The 22,721-nt window shown below is 34.9% G+C and overlaps 2 protein-coding genes and 2 pseudogenes across 2 annotated transcripts; 1 reads left to right on the forward strand and 3 right to left on the reverse strand.

Annotated features, from left to right (window-relative positions):
* Nucleotides 1–882: 882 nt before the first annotated feature.
* On the forward strand, nt 883–11,096 carry LOC130747494 (uncharacterized). Its single transcript, XM_057600444.1, has 2 exons — nt 883–2,175; nt 3,629–11,096. The coding sequence occupies exon 2, from the start codon at nt 9,978–9,980 to the stop codon at nt 10,851–10,853; it is 876 nt and encodes a 291-aa protein (XP_057456427.1). The 5' UTR covers nt 883–2,175; nt 3,629–9,977; the 3' UTR covers nt 10,854–11,096.
* A 3,390-nt stretch (nt 11,097–14,486) lies between these two features.
* Nucleotides 14,487–15,637, reverse strand: LOC130743035 (uncharacterized; annotated as a pseudogene).
* A 3,112-nt stretch (nt 15,638–18,749) lies between these two features.
* LOC130743036 (uncharacterized) lies at nt 18,750–19,985 on the reverse strand (annotated as a pseudogene).
* A 1,174-nt stretch (nt 19,986–21,159) lies between these two features.
* LOC130743037 (uncharacterized) lies at nt 21,160–22,457 on the reverse strand. Its single transcript, XM_057595140.1, has one exon. It carries the CDS (start codon nt 22,203–22,205, stop codon nt 21,336–21,338), a length of 870 nt encoding a protein of 289 aa, XP_057451123.1. The 5' UTR covers nt 22,206–22,457; the 3' UTR covers nt 21,160–21,335.
* Nucleotides 22,458–22,721: the final 264 nt, after the last annotated feature.

Genomic DNA, 22,721 nt, shown 5'->3' on the forward strand with positions numbered 1-22,721 from the left:
CATCTATCTTTCTTTGGTACCCTCAAAATTTCCTTATTTTTTCTTCCAAATGTTCAACATTAGAATAAGTGAGAGGTAAGAAAAGATAAATCAGTAAGCAAACTTTTTCACTTCTAGAGTCACAAAAGAAGAAAAACAACAGCTTAATAATTTAAATTTAGTCCAATTATTAATGATATAGTCTACTATACATTTTACATTTCAAAACATGCTGTAGGTGCCAATGCCACGTTGTTAATCTTATCTCTGAATAAGTTCTATTTTCCGTTGGAAATTAAAGGACTAAGCCCACAGATAATCAAGGTCAATTTGAATGCATATCCTAGCTGTCAATCTCAAAACTGCCATTAGGTTGATGGTTATATGAAAACCCTTCACATCTTATCATGTTTTATATGCTGAAGATAACAAAAAAAAAAACTGGGTATCAATGCCATGTTGTTAATATATTATTATCATTATGGAATAGTCTGCTATACATTTTACATTTTTAAAACATGTTGTAGGTATCAATGCCATGTTGTTAATATTATCTCTTAATAATTTCTTTGTCACCTCTGAAAAACAAGGACTAAGCCCACATGATAATCAAGGTCAATTTCAATGTACATCCTATCTGTCAATCTCAAAACTGCCATTAGGTTGATGATTAAATGAAAATCCTGCACATAGTTCTCATGTCTTGTATTCTAAGGATAACAAAAAAAAAACAAGCTGGCTGTATTCCTCTAATGAGGACAAGAAAATTAGTATAATATCCTATAATTTAGCCATCATTATCTAGTATTGTATTTGTGCCTGAACAAGAAGATTCTTTTTGCCCCTAATTAATCTGCTGAAGGGAGACAATTTCAAGGACAGGATGCATGATCTTCAGAGTTTGAAATATTATATTATAACCCTGCAAAGAAGCCATTAATCCATGTGACTAGAGTTAAAAATCGAGACGTGAGTTGGAAGCTGGGTGCATGTGGAAGCATTGCGAGAGAAGCTGAGATCCAAATCAAGATGATACGATTGCATACTCATTAGGTGACATTTGAGAGGAAAAAAAAATTCCTTGTCTCCTTTAATTCATTTTCTATGAGCCAATATATTAAGCAAAAGCGAACCACTAAAGCTCAGGCTCTCAAAAAGATTCTATATATTAACACCCTCTAACCCTCTAGTTTTCTGAAAGGAGAAAATGGCAGGCTGGCAGCCATTGAGACAAACAAAAAGAACTTTTTACAAACTAGCTGCAACAGCTTGACTTCTGCATCTCATCATCTTCAGTAATCAGCAAACTTAGTGGCATGCAGGATTTACATGATACCATTGACAAGTTGTTACAATTGCCAATCAAGCAACCGAACTTAGCTACAGAGTGCAATGAATAATTGGTTGATGAAATACTAGAAGGTTCTCGTATATATGTCATCTAACTACAGATTTCCCGGAAAGCATGCACAAGCCTCAATCAGTCCTCCAAAGGAGAGGCCATGAAATTGAATTTACAATTGATGATGAAATATACTTTGGCTTTCTTAGAATTCGGGTTAGGCCTAACTCTACCCTAAAATCTTAGCTTAGAAGAGGGTTTCTTTGGCCATATCACTAGTCAATGTGGAACTTCTCAACACTCCCTTCATGCTCAGGGCCGGACATCTAGAGCGTGAAATTATCTATAATAGGCTCTAATACCATCTTAGAATTAGGGTTGTTCTACACTTTATAAAGACTTATTTGGCCATATTACTAGCCAAAGTGGGACTCCTTAACAGGCTTCAAGGAAGAAGATGGAGGCAATTCGAAAGGCCTTGGAAAATTTAAAAGGAACGAAACATGAGCTCATAGCTTCTTCCTCAAGAAAATACAACACAACACTTCACCCGTTCTTCGCTTCTTAAAAGCAGCAGAAGCAGTCACCCTTAGCTCATTAGAAATTTTTCTCATGTTTATGTCTGACATAAAAGGACATGAATGAGTGATATCCATTTGGTGCAGAGTATTCTCACAGAGCATATGGTCAGTGAATCAGCGATATCCGAGTTGGTGCAGCCTAACAGAGTTGCTTGTGACTCTCATGTTTCAGACATGAATGAATTTGAAAAGGGGCATGCAGCTTTGCAGTCTATCAACAGTTGCAAGTCTCCATCTATTGAGAATTTTCAAAGCAATGTAGAAAACTCTGAGGTATGTGCATTCAGGATCTAGAAATAGGAATTGAGCAGCTCTCGAGAAAACTAATTAGAAAGAGTTCCCCTTCTCAAATCAACCTTTAGTCAATAGAATATCTACACAACTTTTGGAGGCTCAATTGTCCCCCGTGAGTATCACAAAATTGTACAATGTACATGAATGTAACTAAATCTTTTTTTTTTTTAATGAATATACGTTGTAAAGATTAGATTATAGCACTGCAGTTACCTTAACATCTGTGTCTTATGCTGGTTCCTGTGTACCCTCAATTCTCAGATTTCTATCACCACTAGAATAAATGAAATGAAAGGGGGGCTAAATCTGTAAGAAGGTAATTCAATGGGTAATTTCTCATTCATCTCAAATAGGTATAAATACAAAAGCCATACAATCAAAGTCAACTAGCTAATTATGTACAACATAATTATAGGGATCTAATTGCTTAATTACAGGAAAAGGAATATATGCATATCCTATTCTATCAAAATCATAAAACAATTCTCATGTTTCTATCACCTCATAAAAAAATGATACCAGCATGCATTTATATTAGTGTTGAATATTAGTTAATTATAAAAACATTAGATGTTAATTAGTTGGAGGGACAACAAATTATAGTCATCCATGTAGGACAACTGTATTAACTTACACGTCCAAATGATTCCCAAGATATATGTATGCAATTATATATCATGCATTTTTCTAAAACTAAAATAAAATCATATATCAAGCAAGTGGGGGAGAAAATAACAAGCTGTATTATAGAAGAGCATCCCTTGCGGGAGACATTGCTTAACATGTTATAGATTTAAAATTAAATTAATTGTAATGAAGCAACTGGTTCTATTAATGCCGCTCGTGGGATGGATATATATTAATATGAACAACAGATTGTGATTATCATGCAAGTCAAGCAAGTGAAGGAGAAAACTAGATGCATGAGTTGGAGAGCTTCTCTGTGGGAGACAATTTCTGAAATTTTGAGATTATTTCAAGATCAAGATTTGCATTAATTACAAATCTCTAGGTTGGTTAGCATGAGATTCCCTGTGTCACCTTACATAAGAGATGCCAAGGGCAAAGTGCAGAACTTGTTCCCCATTGTTTTAGCCATCTAACTGGTCTACACATGCACACGAGGGGTGACACAATGAGATGACTTTTTTTTAGAAATTAATTCCCAAAATAATTGTAGGAAGAGATTCCTTGTGGGAGACATTGCACTAACATTGATGATTTTATATTGTTTAGATCCAAATCTTGATTAGTGATAAGTGCCAATTTTACGTGTTTTTAAATATCATTTTAAGCACTTATTTGACCTATATGCTTGCATTGTTGATTATTTTATCCCCATAAGTAGTTGATTTAGTAAATACTTAATTTTAGTATAGAAATATAGTAATTATTATATTTTTCACATTTAATCTTTTGTTTTCAATGATAGGAGAAAGTCTATGAAGATCTGTGCCACAAGATGTCAAAAGGCCAAGAAATGAAGAATTTCGCTTAAGCCAAATGTTTACTCGCTTAAGCGAAATTATATGGCAGAGGGTATCAATTCTGGAAGACAATCTCGCTTAAGCCGAATTCTTTCTCGCTTAAGCGAGCCATTCAGTGGCATAGAAGGAAAGTGAACCCTCGCTTAAGCGAGACTTATGCTCGCTTAAGCGAGCAGAGTACTTCAGTGTTAAGAAAAGGCTCTCGCTTAAGCGAATCTCAAGCTCGCTTAAGCGAGCCAAACCGCCTTGGACCCTTATAAAAGGCCAGAACACGATTTTTCACCAGATCTCTTCCATTCTTCACCATTTTTCCTCCCTAAAACATTCAGAGGAGGCTGGGCTTCATGGAGGAAGGGTCCCTGAGCTAGGAATTGATAGAGTGGAGCTTTGGAGCATGGTGACAACCTCTTGGTGGCTATGGAAAGCTTGAGAAAGTTTCCATCGCCGTGGATTCGTCTCCGTTCTTCGGGTTTCATCTCTTCCTTTCTTATCTCTTGTATATGTTCTTTTCTATTTTTGTATCTAGAATGTTATAGCTTAGTTCTTTGGTTGTTGTAAACTCAATTATTGATGTAAATGGAAATCTTTCATGTATGGTGTTTCTCTTTGTACTTCATGCTTCTAACCAATCAATTGATAATCAAAAGAGCTTCACTAATTTATAAATAGATCGAGAGGTTGATATGAGTTGGTGTATGCTTAGATCAATGAAAGTAGAATGCCTATGTCTTAGGTCACGCCGTGTGTTAAAGTTTTGCTTTCTACACTTCAAGTATCATTGATTTGTGTTAGATTTTTATGGACTAGCATGAGATTGGGAGATAATTGCGGGTCCGGTTCAAGAGAGAAACCACTCAATGAACTAGTTGTCTTATGGTGAGATTATCTTAGGTAGGAACAATAGTGGGCTTCCACGTGACAGGTGGGGTTTTGAGTTCTAACAGGAGTTTCCGGGGTGACAACGGAGATTTGCAAGCCTAGGGTACCTTGTCTTAGGATAAATTTGTTATTGTGAATGTCTTTGAGAGAGAATTTGAGTTTTAATGTTCCTTTTGGTTTTCTAGATGGTAAGGGATTACGTCTAGGAATTCCAACTGATAGATTCACCTAGGCTAGGGATAGTTAGGTGGATAGCTCTCGACATCGTAAGTGAAACGAACCTTTACATAAGTCTTTGTGTTCAAAGCAATCAAAGGATTATGTGAATGCATTTCTGAATACGTGTTCTTCTTTGTTATCTCTGTAAACCTTCTTTTACCGCTTTCCTTATATTGAAAATCACAAAAACAATTTATCAAACATCTTTTTATCCGCTCAAATCAATGTTTAACTGGTGGAACTGATGTTCACACAATCCCTGAGGACGATAAACCTGTATCTGCTTTGCTATGATTGAATCATAAAGGTTTAGCCAAAAGCAGTACAAAAAAAATGAGGAAAAAACCTTTATCAAATTTGGCGCCGTTGCCGGGGATTGTGTTTGGGAATGTTGGTGAAACTAGTGAAATGTTGATTTGAGTTGTAAATAGTGTACATAGCTGTTCTTGTGTATCAATATCTCTGGTTTATTCTTGTTCTTAATGCTTGTTGTAGCCTGATCAACTATAACATGATTTGTGGTTTGGAATTATGTGAACCTGTCTTGGAATGAATCAGCTAGTGAATTTAATGTAATTTAGGTTCATTAGTCATGAATTGATGCATAGGATAATGTATATAGGTGTTGTCTTGTGCATAGTTGTTTGTGTTTTCTTTCTCTTGTTCTCTTGTTTTTGTTTTTAAATTTCCTAAGGATTCCTCAATTTGGGTTCTTGAATGATCTTTGTATGCTTTCATGTTTAAAATCCTCTTTTGAGTTATTTGAATCAAGATAGAACCAAGAGTTTTGGAAACCATGTGTTTTGGTGTGCTTGTTTTCTCTTTTTAAATTATGTAGTATATGTGATTTAGTGAAGTTGTGCCAAAAGTTTAGTTTTTATGAGCTTCACAAGTGTTATTTAGCATATTGAGATTGTTCAATGAGTTTGGAAGAAAGAAATATGATAAAATCAAAATTTGGGGGTGTGACTTGTTGAATTTGCATGTAGAATGGAATGTGAATTGGATTATGTGCTTTTGATGCTAACAATCTGCAATTGAGACTTGAGACAGGTCCAAAAGAGTGTTTTTCATGCATATGGAATGATGAAAAGAATGGATGCTAAGTTTAGCTCATTTTGAGGTATGAGGTTGGATGAATTTTGTGAAGAAGTAAGTCCCTTTTGTAAACTTCTGCATAATTATGCAGGTTGCTTCCCATAACTCTTGAATTTTAACATGTTTATTTAATATAAGTGTTGGTTTGATGTAATTGTGTCTTTGAATTATGTATGTGTAGTTTGGTATGCTAGTGTTTAGGTTTGTTGTGTTTCAAGTTCATGTCATTAAAGTTTTAGTACTTAGGAAGTGATATTTTGATATTGTAGATTGAGCGCTTGAATTTGTGATTTTAAGTTCTCCACATGTTTCCCTTGATGTATATAGAAGGTTTGCTCACCTATAAGGCCTAGAAAGTGAAAGGATTAAAATTTGGGTATGGCACTTGTGAAAATTGCATGCAAATTAACTTGAATTGAATCTTATGTTCTTAATGACAGCATGTTTAATTTGAAGCTTCTCTCAAGTTTAGATTGATGTTTCACATGCAATTGAATGAATTTGAAGGTTGAATTATGATGGAAATGGAAATTGGGGGATGAGGTTGTAAAAAGATGGCAATTTCCCCTGTTATGAACTGTCAAAATTATGCAGAAGTTTAGTGAGTCTCGCTTAAGCGAAGACTTATCTGGCTTAAGCGAGACCTGTGTAAGAAAGATCAGTGATTCTGTCAAAGAATTTTGCTTAAGCAAGATTCTGTTGGCTTAAGCGAAATTGACTATGTTTGGCTCTGTGAAGATTTTGGCTTAAGCAAAAATGACCATGGCTTAAGCGAGAACTACCCCAGAAATTTTTTCACCTCTTTGTGACTAATTTGATTTTAAGTGACTGTTAGCAGGAATCTTTTGTTGCTGGTATTGTTTGACCTGAGGACAGTCAAATTTTCTTGGAGGGTGTGAGAAGTTTGATGAGCAATCCTGAACTGAAAGCAAAGTATCACGAGGGAGTACTTTTTGTCCTTCTTTCATTTGTTTTTAATTTCTTTTTAGTACATTAGTATGTGAATAATTAACACTTTGTGATAGATTTCATTGATATCTGACTGATTTCATATGGCATGGTTGATGAAATATCAATTGAATTGCATGAATGTGTTAAAATGCGATTTGAACTGTTGATTCCAGGGTTTATCAGATGTTTTCACTCAAAGATAGCATAATTTGATATGATTGTATAATTCACATGTAATTCATAGGCATAACATGAAATTTTTGAAAATCAGGGATTGCTTTGAACCTAAGCCATGTGAGGGAGTGAAGCCTGTACACTTGTGAGCTGAGAGAATCCTCACTGTGTTACATGATTGGTTTTGTTTGAGTCTCCAAATTATCATTGTTGTATGGAATTTCTTGGAAATGATCAAGGCATTTTTTTTGTTTTGCATATATATATCTACTTAGCCAAATAGCCTACATTTTTCATTTAAATTCCATTGTTACCCCTTTGAGCCTAAAAATGTGATTTCTTCTTGTTTATAACCTTGAGCTTAAAAAGAAAGACAATGATCCCACCTAAGCTGAATAGGTTAAGAGAGCATTTGTTCATGATATGGTTGTATTCAAGTTGGGGGGAGAAGGATAATAGTGCTATTTTTGTGTGGTTTGTGTATCAATCTATTTGTACATACTTGAAAGTGAAAAGAAAAAAAGATGAAAAAGAAGCAAGGAAAAAAAAGAGAAAGAAAAAAAAAAGAAAAGAAAATAAGAGAGATTGACAAAGAAAGAAAAGAAAGGGTGAGCATAATTGAAAAAGGTGAATGAGAGAGTTGGTAAGAGCATGAGAGTGATTTATTATTTGTGAATGGTTTGAACTGTGATTGCTCTCTTAGCTTGTTGAGTATCTTGCATATCCAGAAAAACCAAATTTCTTTGAAGCCTAACCACATTACAACCCTCAAAGACCTTAGAGATCCTTGATTGAACATGCAACCTTGATAACTGCGGAGACGGGTAACAAAATTCATTTATGTGATTCAGTTAGTGAAATGAGTGAAACACTCGCCTTACTTTGAACATAACGAAATGCTGAGTGAATGAGTATCCCTGGTTGGAAAGGAATGGATTGTATGCCTATTGATTTTCAGAGTGGATGTGCATTTGTATCACTGTTATGTTTTCTTTTGTGGGCATCACATCTCTGACTTGGATCACTTATTTGAAAAATAGAGAAATCATGCAGTTTGAGCTTTATTGATTCAGATACCATGTCTGCTTGAATGAAAGTCATTACCTTTTGTTTGAGGACAAACAAAGTGTTAAGTTGGGGGGAGTTGATAAGTGCCAATTTTACGTGTTTTTAAATATCATTTTAAGCACTTATTTGACCTATATGCTTGCATTGTTGATTATTTTATCCCCATAAGTAGTTGATTTAGTAAATACTTAATTTTAGTATAGAAATATAGTAATTATTATATTTTTCACATTTAATCTTTTGTTTTCAATGATAGGAGAAAGTCTATGAAGATCTGTGCCACAAGATGTCAAAAGGCCAAGAAATGAAGAATTTCGCTTAAGTCAAATGTTTACTCGCTTAAGCGAAATTATATGGCAGAGGGTATCAATTCTGGAAGACAATCTCGCTTAAGCCGAATTCTTTCTCGCTTAAGCGAGCCATTCAGTGGCATAGAAGGAAAGTGATCCCTCGCTTAAGCGAGACTTATGCTCGCTTAAGCGAGCAGAGTACTTCAGTGTTAAGAAAAGGCTCTCGCTTAAGCGAATCTCAAGCTCGCTTAAGCGAGCCAAACCGCCTTGGACCCTTATAAAAGGCCAGAACACGATTTTTCACCAGATCTCTTCCATTCTTCACCATTTTTCCTCCCTAAAACATTCAGAGGAGGCTGGGCTTCATGGAGGAAGGGTCCCTGAGCTAGGAATTGATAGAGTGGAGCTTTGGAGCATGGTGACAACCTCTTGGTGGCTATGGAAAGCTTGAGAAAGTTTCCATCGCCGTGGATTCGTCTCCGTTCTTCGGGTTTCATCTCTTCCTTTCTTATCTCTTGTATATGTTATTTTCTATTTTTGTATCTAGAATGTTATAGCTTAGTTCTTTGGTTGTTGTAAACTCAATTATTGATGTAAATGGAAATCTTTCATGTATGGTGTTTCTCTTTGTACTTCATGCTTCTAACCAATCAATTGATAATCAAAAGAGCTTCACTAATTTATAAATAGATCGAGAGGTTGATATGAGTTGGTGTATGCTTAGATCAATGAAAGTAGAATGCCTATGTCTTAGGTCACGCCGTGTGTTAAAGTTTTGCTTTCTACACTTCAAGTATCATTGATTTGTGTTAGATTTTTATGGACTAGCATGAGATTGGGAGATAATTGCGGGTCCGGTTCAAGAGAGAAACCACTCAATGAACTAGTTGTCTTATGGTGAGATTATCTTAGGTAGGAACAATAGTGGGCTTCCACGTGACAGGTGGGGTTTTGAGTTCTAACAGGAGTTTCCGGGGTGACAACGGAGATTTGCAAGCCTAGGGTACCTTGTCTTAGGATAAATTTGTTATTGTGAATGTCTTTGAGAGAGAATTTGAGTTTTAATGTTCCTTTTGGTTTTCTAGATGGTAAGGGATTACGTCTAGGAATTCCAACTGATAGATTCACCTAGGCTAGGGATAGTTAGGTGGATAGCTCTCGACATCGTAAGTGAAACGAACCTTTACATAAGTCTTTGTGTTCAAAGCAATCAAAGGATTATGTGAATGCATTTCTGAATACGTGTTCTTCTTTGTTATCTCTGTAAACCTTCTTTTACCGCTTTCCTTATATTGAAAATCACAAAAACAATTTATCAAACATCTTTTTATCCGCTCAAATCAATGTTTAACTGGTGGAACTGATGTTCACACAATCCCTGAGGACGATAAACCTATATCTGCTTTGCTATGATTGAATCATAAAGGTTTAGCCAAAAGCAGTACAAAAAAAATGAGGAAAAAACCTTTATCAATTAGTTAGCACTCTTTGACACCTTCTGAGATAAGATTCCTTGCCTCTTCAATAATTGCTCATTATATATATTTAGCATGTAGCAATGGAAGAAAGACAGATCCACAGACTCAATTCTACCTTCAATCTTCTCTAGAAGAAAATGGCAGCCTCTAACACAAAAACTTCTTACCATGCTCGCTCAAACAGCTTGCCCTCTAGACCACACCCAATCGTTCTGCAATGCAATGAACACCTGGATAGGTTAAGATCTTCCAATGAAACCTCTTCTTCATCTTCATTAAGCCATAAACTAGGAGCCTTGCAGGATCTTCATGAATGTATTGAAAAATTAGTACAGCTTCCTCTCACCCAAGAAGCCCTTCTCCATGAACCCCAAGAGTCATGTGTAAATGATGAGCTTCTGGATGGATCTTTGAGGCTCCTAGACGTGTGCACAACAGCCAAAGATTCTCTGTTGCATACAAAGGAGTGCATAAGGGAACTTCAATCAATTATGAGGAGAAAAAGAGGTGAAGAACTGGGGATCACAGCAGAGGCTAAAAAGTTCTTGAATTCTAGGAAAGTGGTGAGAAAGGCCATCTTCAAAACCTTGAGGGATTTGAAGGCTATAGCCAAAAAGGGCAACTTCAAAGACCAACAAAGTGTGGCCTTGGTTAGCTTGCTAAAAGATGTTGAAGTAGACACTCTTTCCATATTTGAGTCATTGTTGAATTTTATCTCTGGATCATCAACACAAGCAAAATCAACCAGCTGGTCTTTGGTTTCCATGTTGATCCACACCAAAAGAATAAGCTGCCAACAAGTAGCTGATGAAAATGAATTTTCACAAGTGGATGCAGCATTGCAGTCCTCTGTACTTCAAATGACAAACAACAAATCAGACAGCACCAATAGTCTACAAAACCACTTGGAGAAACTGGAGTTTTGCATTCAAGACCTTGAAGAAGGGCTTGAGTTTCTATTCAGACGTTTGATTAAAATCAGAGTTGCACTTCTTAACATCCTCACTCCGTAGTTGAGTAGATCCATCTATGCAATCAATTTTTTGTAGTGGTGGTGATATATACTGTACAGAAATCATCATGTAAACAAGAATATATATAAACGTTTCACTCAAATTTTCAGTTGCAATATCATCTTTGAGATCTTATCAATTTTTGACTTATAAATTTGAGCACATACATACGCAATCATTTAATATTTTTATAATAATTTCGATTTTTTTTGAAAGTTCTAAAATGTCTAGGACCCATAGGGTACCCGCGAAAAATACCCACTATGGGTAGGGTAAAAACCCGCTATATGGGTATGAGTAATTACCCGCAAAAAGTAGCAGGTATGGGTGCGGGTATGGGTATTATAGTATTACCCAACCCGCCCCATACCCGCACACATATTATTATTATTATTATTTTTTTTTTTTTTAATTTATTTTTTTTTTTTTTTTTTTTTAATATATAACAAATTAACTTAAGCAATATTTTTCAAACTTACTTTTTTTTTCAAAATAGGTGAGTATTTAAGGTATTTATAATCATCACTAATTTACTCACACTTATTTTTAAAATTTTTAAGTTATTAACCTACAACTTTAGGGTTATATTATAAATCTAAATTATAAATTTAAAATTATATATTTTTCGTTTATTCCTTCTAAAAAAATACTTAGTTGGATGATTTCATTTGTTAAGTATTTGAATAATCTTTTGTATTTTTATTAGTGTTTTTTATTTAAAATTGTAGTTGTATTTTTGTTTACTATTAACAAAAATAGTGAAAAATATATTTTGATTAGCTAAATTGCGGGTAATGGGCACGGGTATGGACAAATAGATACCCAGGGGGTACGGGGACGGACATTCAAATTGCTACCCACGCGGGTATGGCGACGGGTACGGGTAATTTTAGAAAACGCGGGTATGGGGATGAGTACTATAGTACCCTACCCAGACCCTACCCAGACTCTACCCATTTCCATCCCTAATTCTACCCTTAACTAAATGTAATATTTAATATATATGTTCATTTTATATAAAATGTATTACATTTATGATATGATTTTCTATTTTGTTCACAACTTTAAATTGGTAATTAATACTATTTTAAGTACTTCTTATATTTAATATTTAGTTATTTTTATAATAAGTTTTACCATTAGTAACAATATTGAATAACTAATTAAGTTTGTATTTAATGAAAAAAATAGTCAATTTTATATATAATGAAAATTCATAACAAGTTAATAATTTTATTAATGCATGATCGATCAAGTAAATATTAATAATTTCTATAGTTAACAATTTAACTAAAATTTTATAACTCATTAATATTCTTATTAATGCATAATTAATTCAAGTCAATATTAGTTATTAGTTTCCAAAATAAAAGTCAATGTTAATTAATTATACTTATTTTAACTAATAAATAATTTTACTATTTTTAATTTATATAAATAAGAGAACAATGAGCACTGTAGTTTTGTTCTGTTTCTTCTCTAAGTCGTCTTGTCTGGTGTCTTGTTTTCTTCTCCTCCTTATTAAATTTTCATTCTGTTTCTGCAAACAACTTTGATGGGGCGACTCTTTTGGCAATCGCGAGGCAATGGACCTATGTGCCTCCTGCCATAAAATCCTCTTGGCTTGCCTCTGATATCACACCATGCATGTCATGGTATGGAGTTCAATGTGACCGTGATAACAATGTTATCCTTGTTAACATTTCTAGGCTTGGGATCGCTGGTCGATTTGAATATAAACTTGGAGGCTTACAAGCTTTGCAAAAACTGGATGTATCTCATAACAAATTCACAGGAAGTATAAAAGGTTTTGATAAACTTCAAAAATTAATTGATTTTGATATTTCATACAATTATTTTAGTGGTCCTATACCAACGTACGTGATACGTAATATGCCCCCCGTTGATTATGATGGGAATCCTTATCTATGTTGTTTACCATCTGATGAACCGTACAACACTGGAAACCTTAAACCATGTAAATCCAAATCATTTGAACTTAATCACAAAATATTTATTTTGTGTGGAGACTTTTTGGTTTGATACTGTATGTACTCTTTTTACTTCTAGGTTTTTCTTGAGGGGGTTGTTCTTTGTTCTTTGAGGTTTTTGTATGTATTTACATTCTCTTTCTTGATCCCTTTTCTTTGTATTGGGTTGAAGTACCCCTTGTACTTCTCTTCAATATATTTTTGGCTTATCAAAAAAAAATCACAAAATATAATTGTGATTTGAATTATGATGGATCGGATCCCAGTTGTTTCGGATTGTTATTCGTGAATCTATTTGAACTTTTATTTGAATCAAAAAGTTATATAATAGTTGCTAAACCAGCCCACTGAATCTGCGATTTGGGTGAGTCACAATCCTAAAATTGTTGGTCCATTTTGATATGGGCTTATATAAGTTGAACTGTTTAGAACAATTTTATTTTATTAAATAAGTTTATAATAATAGTTTAATTCATAATTTCAATAATGTAAAAGTATTTTTTTGCGAAGTTAAAAGTATATTTTAAACAAATTGTTACTTGAATAATTAATAAATAATTTTGTATTTTTAGATTATTCTTTTCTAACTTTTCCACAAATTTTCAGAATTTTTTATTTTTTATTCATTGATTTACGGGCCAGTCCACTAATCCACAAGCTGAAATGGAGTGGACACCGACCACCTCTTTTCCCAATTTGTTTATTTTTTTTTGAACGTCCCAATCTGTTTATTACGCAAACCAAATATGTTTATGAGATAAATGTTTTTTTTTCCTCTAAAATAGTGAATTATTGATTTTCGTTCTCCTTCAAATTTTTTCATTGACTTTGGTCTTTTATAAAATAGCGAATTATTAATTTTGGTCCCTTCATTAATTTTTTGTCATTTTATGGCGGTTTAAAAATTGTCACGAATGCACAAAAAGACAAAAACTGCCAAAAAAAAATACGTTAGCGGCGGTTTAGAATGACACAAAAATCGACAGTCCAAAATTAATAATTGGCTATTTTAGAGGGACCAAATCACCGAAAAAATTAAATGGGGACCAAATTCATTAATTTGCTACTGGGGAACAAAACATATTTAACCCTATGTTTTATTTACGGGTTATGCAGACTAGACGACCTAAACGGACCACAACGATGGATGTACAAAAAAAACGGACCATAAAGATTCATACAATCATATACCAACTTGCACCTCTTACCTAATTTTTTTTTTTTTAATTGAGATGATGGTAAGACAGAACTGTGAATTTCTGTCAAAAAAAAAAGACAGAGCTGTGAAAAGTAAAACACAAAATATGAAAATAAGACGAGATTCTTATAATTCTTTGACAGAAATTCAATATGTTGATTGATGGATTTTTATGGGAAGAACATCACTACATCAGCAATGATTAAGTTACTTTAATTTGTCAAGTTTCTTTCTAAATTTGAGAATTTGCTCCACTCGAATCATCATGTATGCCCATCCATAATACAAAACTGCTTAATGGATGCATCTGTATTCAAATGATCTGATCAGAATTGCTGCTAACTATATTGATCATTAGATTAGCCACACATAAGGATTTTCTCTTTAAAAAGAAAGAACTAACTGTATTCAAATTAGTAAGTCAAAATAATAAGATCTCAAAGATGATTGTGCAACTGAAAATTTGAGTAAAAAGTTTCTCTTTCTCATTACAAGATATTTACATGATGATTTCTTCATAGTATATACCACCAGTACAAAAATTTGGTTACATAGATCTGCTACACTAGGGAGTGAGGATGTTAAGAAGTGCAACTCTGATTTTAATCAAACGTCTGAATAGAAACTCAAGCCCTTCTTCAAGGTCTTGAATGCAAATCTCCAATTTCTCCAAGTGGTTTTGTAGATCAATGGTGCTGTCTGATTTGTTGTTTGTCATTTGAAGTACAGAGGACTGCAGTGTTGCATCTACTTGTGAAAATTCATTTTCATCTGCTACTTGTTGGCAGCTTATTTTTTTGGTGTGGACTAACTTGGAAACCAAAGACCAGGTACTTGGTTTTGCTTGTGTTGATGATCCAGAGATAAAATTCAACATTGATTCAAATATGGAAAGAGTGGCTACTTCAACATCTTTTAACAAGCTAACCAAGGCCACACTTTGTTGGTCTTTCATGTTGCCCTTTTTGGCAATAGTCTTCAAATCCTTAAGGCTTTGGAGATGGCCTTTCTCACCACTTTCCTTGAAGTCAAGAACTTTTTAGCCTCTGCTGTGATGCCTAGATCTTCACCTCTTTTCCTTCTCATAATTGATTGAAGTTCCCTCATGCACTCCTTCGTATGCAGTAGAGAGTCTTTGGCTGCTGTGCACACATCTAGGAGCCTCAAGGATCCATCCAAGAGCTCATCATTTACACATGATTCTTGAGGTTCATGGAGAAGGGCTTCTTGGGTGAGAGGAAGCTGTACCAATTTTTCAACACATTCATGAAGATCCTGCAAGGCTCCTAGTTTATGGCTAAGCAATGAAGATGAAGAAGAGGTTTCATTGGAAGATCTCAACCTTTCCAAGTGTTCATTGCATTCCAGAATGAGAGGGTGTGGTCTAGAGGGCAAGCTGTTTGAGCGAGCATGGAAAGAGGCTGCCATTTTATTCAAGAGAAGAGAAGAGTTGAGAAGATTGAAGGTAGAATTGAGCCTGTGGATCTGCCTTTCTTCCATTGCTACATGCTACTATATATAATGAGCAATTATTGAAGAGGCAAGGAATCTCATCTCAAAAGGTGTCAAAGATTGCTAACTTATCAAGACTTGGATCTAAACATTTTAAACTCATCAATGTTAGTGCAATGTAGCTTCTCTCATATAGTTTGTCTTAATAAATATGCAACATGCAGTTGGCAGCAATTGTTTTGGCAATAAATTTCTAATAAAAGTTATATTTCGTTGTGTCACCCCTCGTATACATGTGTAGACTAGTTAGATGGCTTAAAAAATGGGGAACAAGTGCTGCACATTGCCCTTGGCATCTCTTAGGTGAGGGGGCACAAGGAATCTCATGTTAACTAATCTCAGAGAGTTTTAATCAATGCAAATCTGGATCTTGAAATAATCTCAGAAATTCAGAAATGTTAGAGCAATGTCTCCCCTCAAGGGAGCTTTCCAACTCTTCTGCATCTTGTTTTCTCCCTCACATAACTTGCATGCTCACAGTTGACTTGAAATAATTAATGCAAATCTGGATCTTGAAATAATCTCAGAAATTCAGAAATGTTAGAGCAATGTCTCCCCACAAGGAAGCTCTCCAACTCGTACATCTTGTTTTATCCCTCACATAACTTGCATGATAATCACATTGTGCTGTTGTTATTAATATATATCTATTCCACGAGTGGCCTTAATAGAACCAGTTGCATGTTGTTGGTATAAAAATTGAAACTCTGCATTGTCTTGTCTGGAGTAGGTGACTGGAGCTATTCTCTTCTAAAGTTAATTTGGGGTAATAGGAATCTTCTTGTTCAATACAATTGTCAGTTATGGATGGCTATAATTTGCGGTCTCTCCAACTTAACATCAATTAATTATAATTAAACAACTTTCAACACTAATATAAATGCACGTTGGGTTCTATATGTGTGTCTGTGTTTCATGAGCTATAGTATACCATAAAATGATATGCTAATTCCCTTGCCATCATTACAGGAAAAAACCTCATTTTTACCTTCTTTTTGTTTTCAGCAGAAAGGAGAAACAAAGCATGATTAGAGACAAAAACAATATTACGGCTGTGGTACAATGTATATTCAGTAAAAAGAAGATTCAATTACATTCATTTAGAATTTTGTTATAGTCATGGGAGAAAATTGAGTCCCAAAAAATTGTATAGATATTCTGTTGACTATGGTGGAAGATGTAGAGAAGGGAAACTCTGTTTCTAACTAGTTCTCTTAAGAGCTGCTCGATTCCTATATCTATGTCCTGAATGCAGACCTCCAAATTTTCCACATGGCTTTGAAAATTCTCTCAGTAGTGAAGTTTGAAATTGTTCAGAGACTGCAAAACTGCTTCCACCTTTCCAAATTCATACATGATGTCTGAATCATGAGATTCACAAGCAACTCTTTTAGGCTGCATCAACTTGGATATCACTGACCATCAGCTCCACAAGTGCCCTTTAGGATCAAGTTGACTACTTCTACTTCTTTTAATAAGCTAAGAATGGGTGAAGTGTTGTTGTCTTTGTTTAAGGAAGAAGCTATGAGCTGATGTTTACTCCTTTCGAATTTTCCAAGGCCTTTCGAATTGCCTTCTGCACCTTCTTTCTTAAAGCCAAATATATATGATCATCAATTGTAAATCCAGTTTCATGGCATCTCCTTCTTAGGATGAATGATTCAAGCTTGTCGGATGCCTTCCTTTGATTGCTCTAGAGCCTCATCGAACCTTCTTGTAGTTCATCAAATAATCTTTCATTGCACTCTCTAGCTAAGTTATGTTGCTTGATTGGCAATTGCAGCAACTTGTCAATGAAGTCATGTAAATCCTGCATGCAATTATGTCTGTTGATTACTGGAGATGATGACAATGAAGAGGTGGCTTCAGAACCCTTAGATCTTTGCAACTTCTCCTCAAATTGTAGAAGGCAAGTTGTTTCATCGAGTATGCAGAGAGGGTGTTAATATACAGAATCATATTTGGAACCTGAATTTTAATGGTTGTCTTTTGCTTAATATATTGACTTGTAGCAAATGAATTAAGGGAGACAAGACAAATATTTTTTCCCTCTAATGTCACCTAATGAGTATTGAAGTATATCATCTTGATTTGCACCCAGCTTCCAACTCACCTCTCAATTTTTAACTCTAATCACATGGATACATGGCATCTTTGCAGAGTTCTCATATAATATTTCAATCCCTGCAGATCATGCATCATAAAATGGTAACTTTGTCTAGAGGATGAGAGGCTATTCTTTTTTTTAAATAGCATCCAGTCCTTGAACTTGTCTCCCTTCAACAGATCAACTAGGGACAAAATGAATCTTCATGTTCAGGCATTAATACAGTATTACATAATGATGGCTACTTTTTGCAGTATCCTCAACTCCACATCTATTGATTAATCAATATTGATATAAATTCATTTTAGTTCTGCACTACATGATAATTTACTTGTCCTCATTACAGGAACACAGCCATCTTGTTTTTTGTTATCCTTAGAATATAAAACATGAGAACATGTGCAGGATTTTTCATTTAATCATCAACCTAATGGCAGATTTGAGATTGACAGCTAGGATATGCATTCAGTTGACCTTGATTATCATGTGGGCCTAGTCCTTAATTTTCAGAGGTTACATAGAAATTGAGATAAGATTCATGGCATTTGTACCTACAACATGTTTAAAAATGCAAGATGTATAGTAGCCTATTTTATAATCTATAATGATCTATATTATATGATAATATACTAATTTACTTGTCCTCGTTACACGAGCACAACCAACTTATTTTGTTTCTTTACCATATAAAACATGATAAAATGTGCACGGTTTTCATTTAATCATCAACCTACAGGAAGTTGAGATTGACAGCTAGGATATGCATTCAAATTGACCTTGACTATATCATGTGGGCTTAGTCCTTGATTTTCAGTGGTGAAATAGAACTTATTAAGTGATAAGATTAACAACATGGGCATTGATACCTACATCATGTTTGAAATTGCAAAATGTACAGTTGACTATATCATTAATAATTGGACTAAATAGAAGTTAAGCAGTTCTTTTTTGACTCTAGAAGTGAAAAAAATTGCTTACTGATCTACTCTTGCCTCTAATTTGTTCTAATGTTCAACATTTGTAAGGGATAAAGGAGATTTTGAGGGAACCAAAGAAACATAGATGTTAAAGTAACAATAGTTTGGTACTTAAATGATATATATTCAGTGAAAATAAAAGATTTAGTCACATTTCATGTACATTGTATGACACTCATGGGGAAAAATTGAGTCCACAACATCAGCATAGACATTATGATTAGTGGTTGAAGATGTTAAGGGAAACTCTGTTGCTAATCAATTTTCTTGAGAGGTTCTCAACTCCTATCTCTAGATCCTGAATGCACATCTCCAAATACTCCAGATGTCTTTGAAAATTCTCAATAGATAAAGCCTTGTGACTGATGAGAGACTGCAAAGCTGCTTCCAACTTTTCAAATTCATTTGTGTTTGTTTCTTGAGCGCACAAACTGCTCTTTTAGGCAGCATCAACTTTGATATTTCTGACCATCTTCTGTTCCTTGAGAGTCCTTTTGCTTCAGAGATAAACAGCAACACACATTCTAGTGAACTCAGGGGGTCTGCTTCTGCTTCTGCTTCTTTTAAGAAGCCAAACATGGGTGAAGAGGAGTTCTCTTTGTTTGAGGAAGAAGCTATTAACTCATTTTTCATTCCTTTCGAATTTTCCAAGGCCTTCCGCATTTGCTTCTTCATCTTCTTCCTCAAAGCCAAGTATTTTCTGCCTTCAACCGCGAATCCAATTTCATTGCCTTCTCTTCGAATGATCGACTGTAATTCTCGCATGGTTTCCTTTGATTGCAGAAGGAAAACTTTAGCTGTACTAATAATATCGAAGAGCCTAAGAGACCCTTCTAGTAGTCCATCAACTCTTTTTTCATTGCACTCTTGTGTTAAGGCTTGTTATACAGTAGGAAATTGAAGCAACTTATCAATGCAGTCATGCAAATCCTGCATGCCATTAAGTTTTTCATTAACTGATTGATGACAGTGAAGTCGTGGCTTCAGAACCCTTCAGTCTTTGCAAATGCTCCTCACATTGTGAAATAAGTGGATGAGGTGCAGAGGGCAAGCTGTTGCTGCGAAGATGCAGAAAACTTTTTGTGTTTGTTTTAATGACTGCCATTTCTTCTTCTTAGAGAACAAAGGTTTAGAAGGTGAGTTTGTTTCAAAGGGTGAGTTTTATTGGTTGGCTTTTGCTTCATATATAGAAAATGAAGCAATGAATTAAGGGAGACAAGAAGATATTTTTTCCTCTAAAATGTCACCTAATTAGCATGCAATTATATTGGATCTCAGCTTCCTCATCAAGCTTCCTACCAACTCATTCCTCATTTTTTTGAACTTGGGCAGTGCATGGATTCTTGCAAATGGCATCTTTACATTATAATAGCACATACTGCATGCATTGTAAAGGGAGTTTTTGTCTAGAGGATGTCTTCATTTTAAGCTACTATTATATTTGTCACTTGTTGGTGGCAATTTCTATGCATTGTGGTGATGTCTATGCAGTGTCCCCAGCTCAGTGCCTATGAATTTATGCTATCATTTTGTATGTTGTTAGTTACCTGTCTCATGGACATGTGAGAAACTAATTTATCCAAATTGATTTGCACAAGAAGTTCACTTTTAAAATTATTTTTCAAAAAAATCTTATTTTTATCAAGTGGAGGTGTTTAACAATTTCTTGTAGCCTTCTCTGTTGATCCAGTGTTTTGAGAGCAAGGACAGATCAGAAGACACATATGCATTGCTTTCTTGCCATTTTTATCATTGTTTTAAATGATAAATTTTTCCTTAGGTTTGTGTCACAGAAAGGAAAACTATTTGATAACCTAAGAAAGATTATGGTAGGTTGGTATACCTTGGGTGAGACCTGTGGGTTTCATATAATCTAAACCAATCTTAGGACCAGGTATTGCTATAGCAAAACTACAGGTGGGTGCTTTCTGGCTTTCAAGTTTCAACTATCATGTCACTCACTGTTTGCATTAAAATAACAGCTTTATATTTAAAATTACCTACATGTTTATGCAGTAGCATCTGGAGCATGTCCTCATGCAAGAGCCCTTTGGGCTTAGAAAAACAGTGGTATATACGACCGAACTCTACTAGATCACTTGGTAATAGAGATTTAGATGACATATAATTAATAAGTCTACTATCCCATAAATTTAAAGTGTTGGGTGAAGACATATGAATGATTTTATATAATATTTTTAACACAAGTCATGGATTGAAAAGAAGTTTTTTAATTTGCATTTGGAGTTGGAATGGATATGGGGTTTCTTTGGCATCTCACACATCAAACGATCATTAGTATTAACCATGTTGAAATAGTTAGTTTATGGTATCCAAGCCTTTATCACCAAGTGGTATAAATTTTGGCTAGTAGTTCTTATGAATTCCCCATGCTTGATGGCTACAGTCTCTGGTCTGAACCAAAAGGAAAAAAATGACAACTTCTGTCACTCTGCTCAAAGAAGAGAGCTTGATGTCACAAGTACTTTGAGAAATTTAAAAGATACTTATATATACACTTAGAGCCATAAGCACTTCACTAACTGTACAAAATGATGCATAAAAGCACACCATTAATAACTACTAATCCTTGTAATAGAAAAAAGCAAGCCAGGTAGAGAATAATTTTCATTCAACACTAAATTAGAAGTCAATTTCATTGACATAATTACAAAACATTCATCTGGATTTGTACAACTAGTGATTGAGAATGTTGAGAAGGGAAACTCTAATTTTAATAAATCGTTTGAAAAGAGTTTCAAGTGCTTCCACAAAGTCTTGAATGACTGACTCCAAATTTTCCAACTGGTTCTGCAGTTGATTGATGTTGCCGGACTTCCTCGTCATTTGAAACGCAAAAGACTGCAATGCAGCATCTACAATGGCAAATTCATTCTGATCTGCTTCTTGTGTGCCAGAAACCTTCTTATTTTTCATTAGCTTGGAAACCAAAGACCAACTTGGTTTTGATTGAGCTGGTCCAGAGATGAAGATCAGGAGTGAATCCAATATGGAAAGAGTGATCACTTCCACATCCTTTAACAGGCTAACTAAGGAGGTGGTTTGATGGTCCTTGTTGCTAGGAGAGAATTTTCCTTTCTTCAAAGAAGCCTTCAAATTCTCCAAGGCTTTGGAGATTGCCTTTTTAACTATCTTCCTAGAGGCCAAGAATTTTCTCACCTCAGCTGTTACCTCCATTTCGCCTCCCCTTTTTCTTCTCATGATTGATTGAAGCTCGCGTGCGCATTCCTTTGTATGAAGAAGAGCATCCTTTGCTACGGAACACGCGTCTAAGAGCCTTAGAGATCCATCCAAAAGCTCCTCTACCCATTTCTCTTGGCGCTCTCGAGCCACGACTTCTTGAGTAAGTGGCAGAAGGACCAGCTTTTCAACACAATCATACAAAGTCTGCAGATTGGTTAGTTTGTTGCTGAACAATGATGATGAAGAGGAAATTTCATCTGAAACCTCTAAACTTCCCAAGTGTTGATTGCATTGTAGAATGAGAGGGTGTGGTCTACATGGCAAGCTCTTCGAGCGAGGTTGGTGATGAGATGTTGATGACATTTTACTAGAGAAGAGAATGGCTTTCCAATGAGTCTTTGGATCTACCTTCTTTGTTTTGAGAGTAGTTCAATATATATTGTGAGTTCAGTTGACAGAAGGAATCAAATATGGACAAAAATCCATGAGGGCTGATTTAGATTCAGATCTACACAGTATCTCAGTAATGTTAATGCAATGTCTCTTGCACAGGAACACTCCAACTCAGTTCTTGTATTTTTCTCTTAACACCTTGCAGCAATCTTATTGGTGTTCTCAATGTGCATTCAACTCACGAGTGGCATTGCAAGGTCTATCTTCATTGCAATTAATGCACACATACAAATATTTTTTTTCAAATAGAATAACCTTTAATGTGTAGATCATGAGCTGCGTGAGTGGAATCATAAGAATCACATTGGTTATAAATGAAGTATTGAACAGATTGAATTAGTTGTACACATTAGCAAGCTTCTCAGCAGTCTTTCCAATACAAAGGGAAGTAATAATGGACCATATTAATATCAGGTGCTGACTACT

This window comes from Lotus japonicus, chromosome 3, assembly GCF_012489685.1.
Source record: "Lotus japonicus ecotype B-129 chromosome 3, LjGifu_v1.2".
NCBI lineage: Eukaryota > Viridiplantae > Streptophyta > Magnoliopsida > Fabales > Fabaceae > Lotus > Lotus japonicus.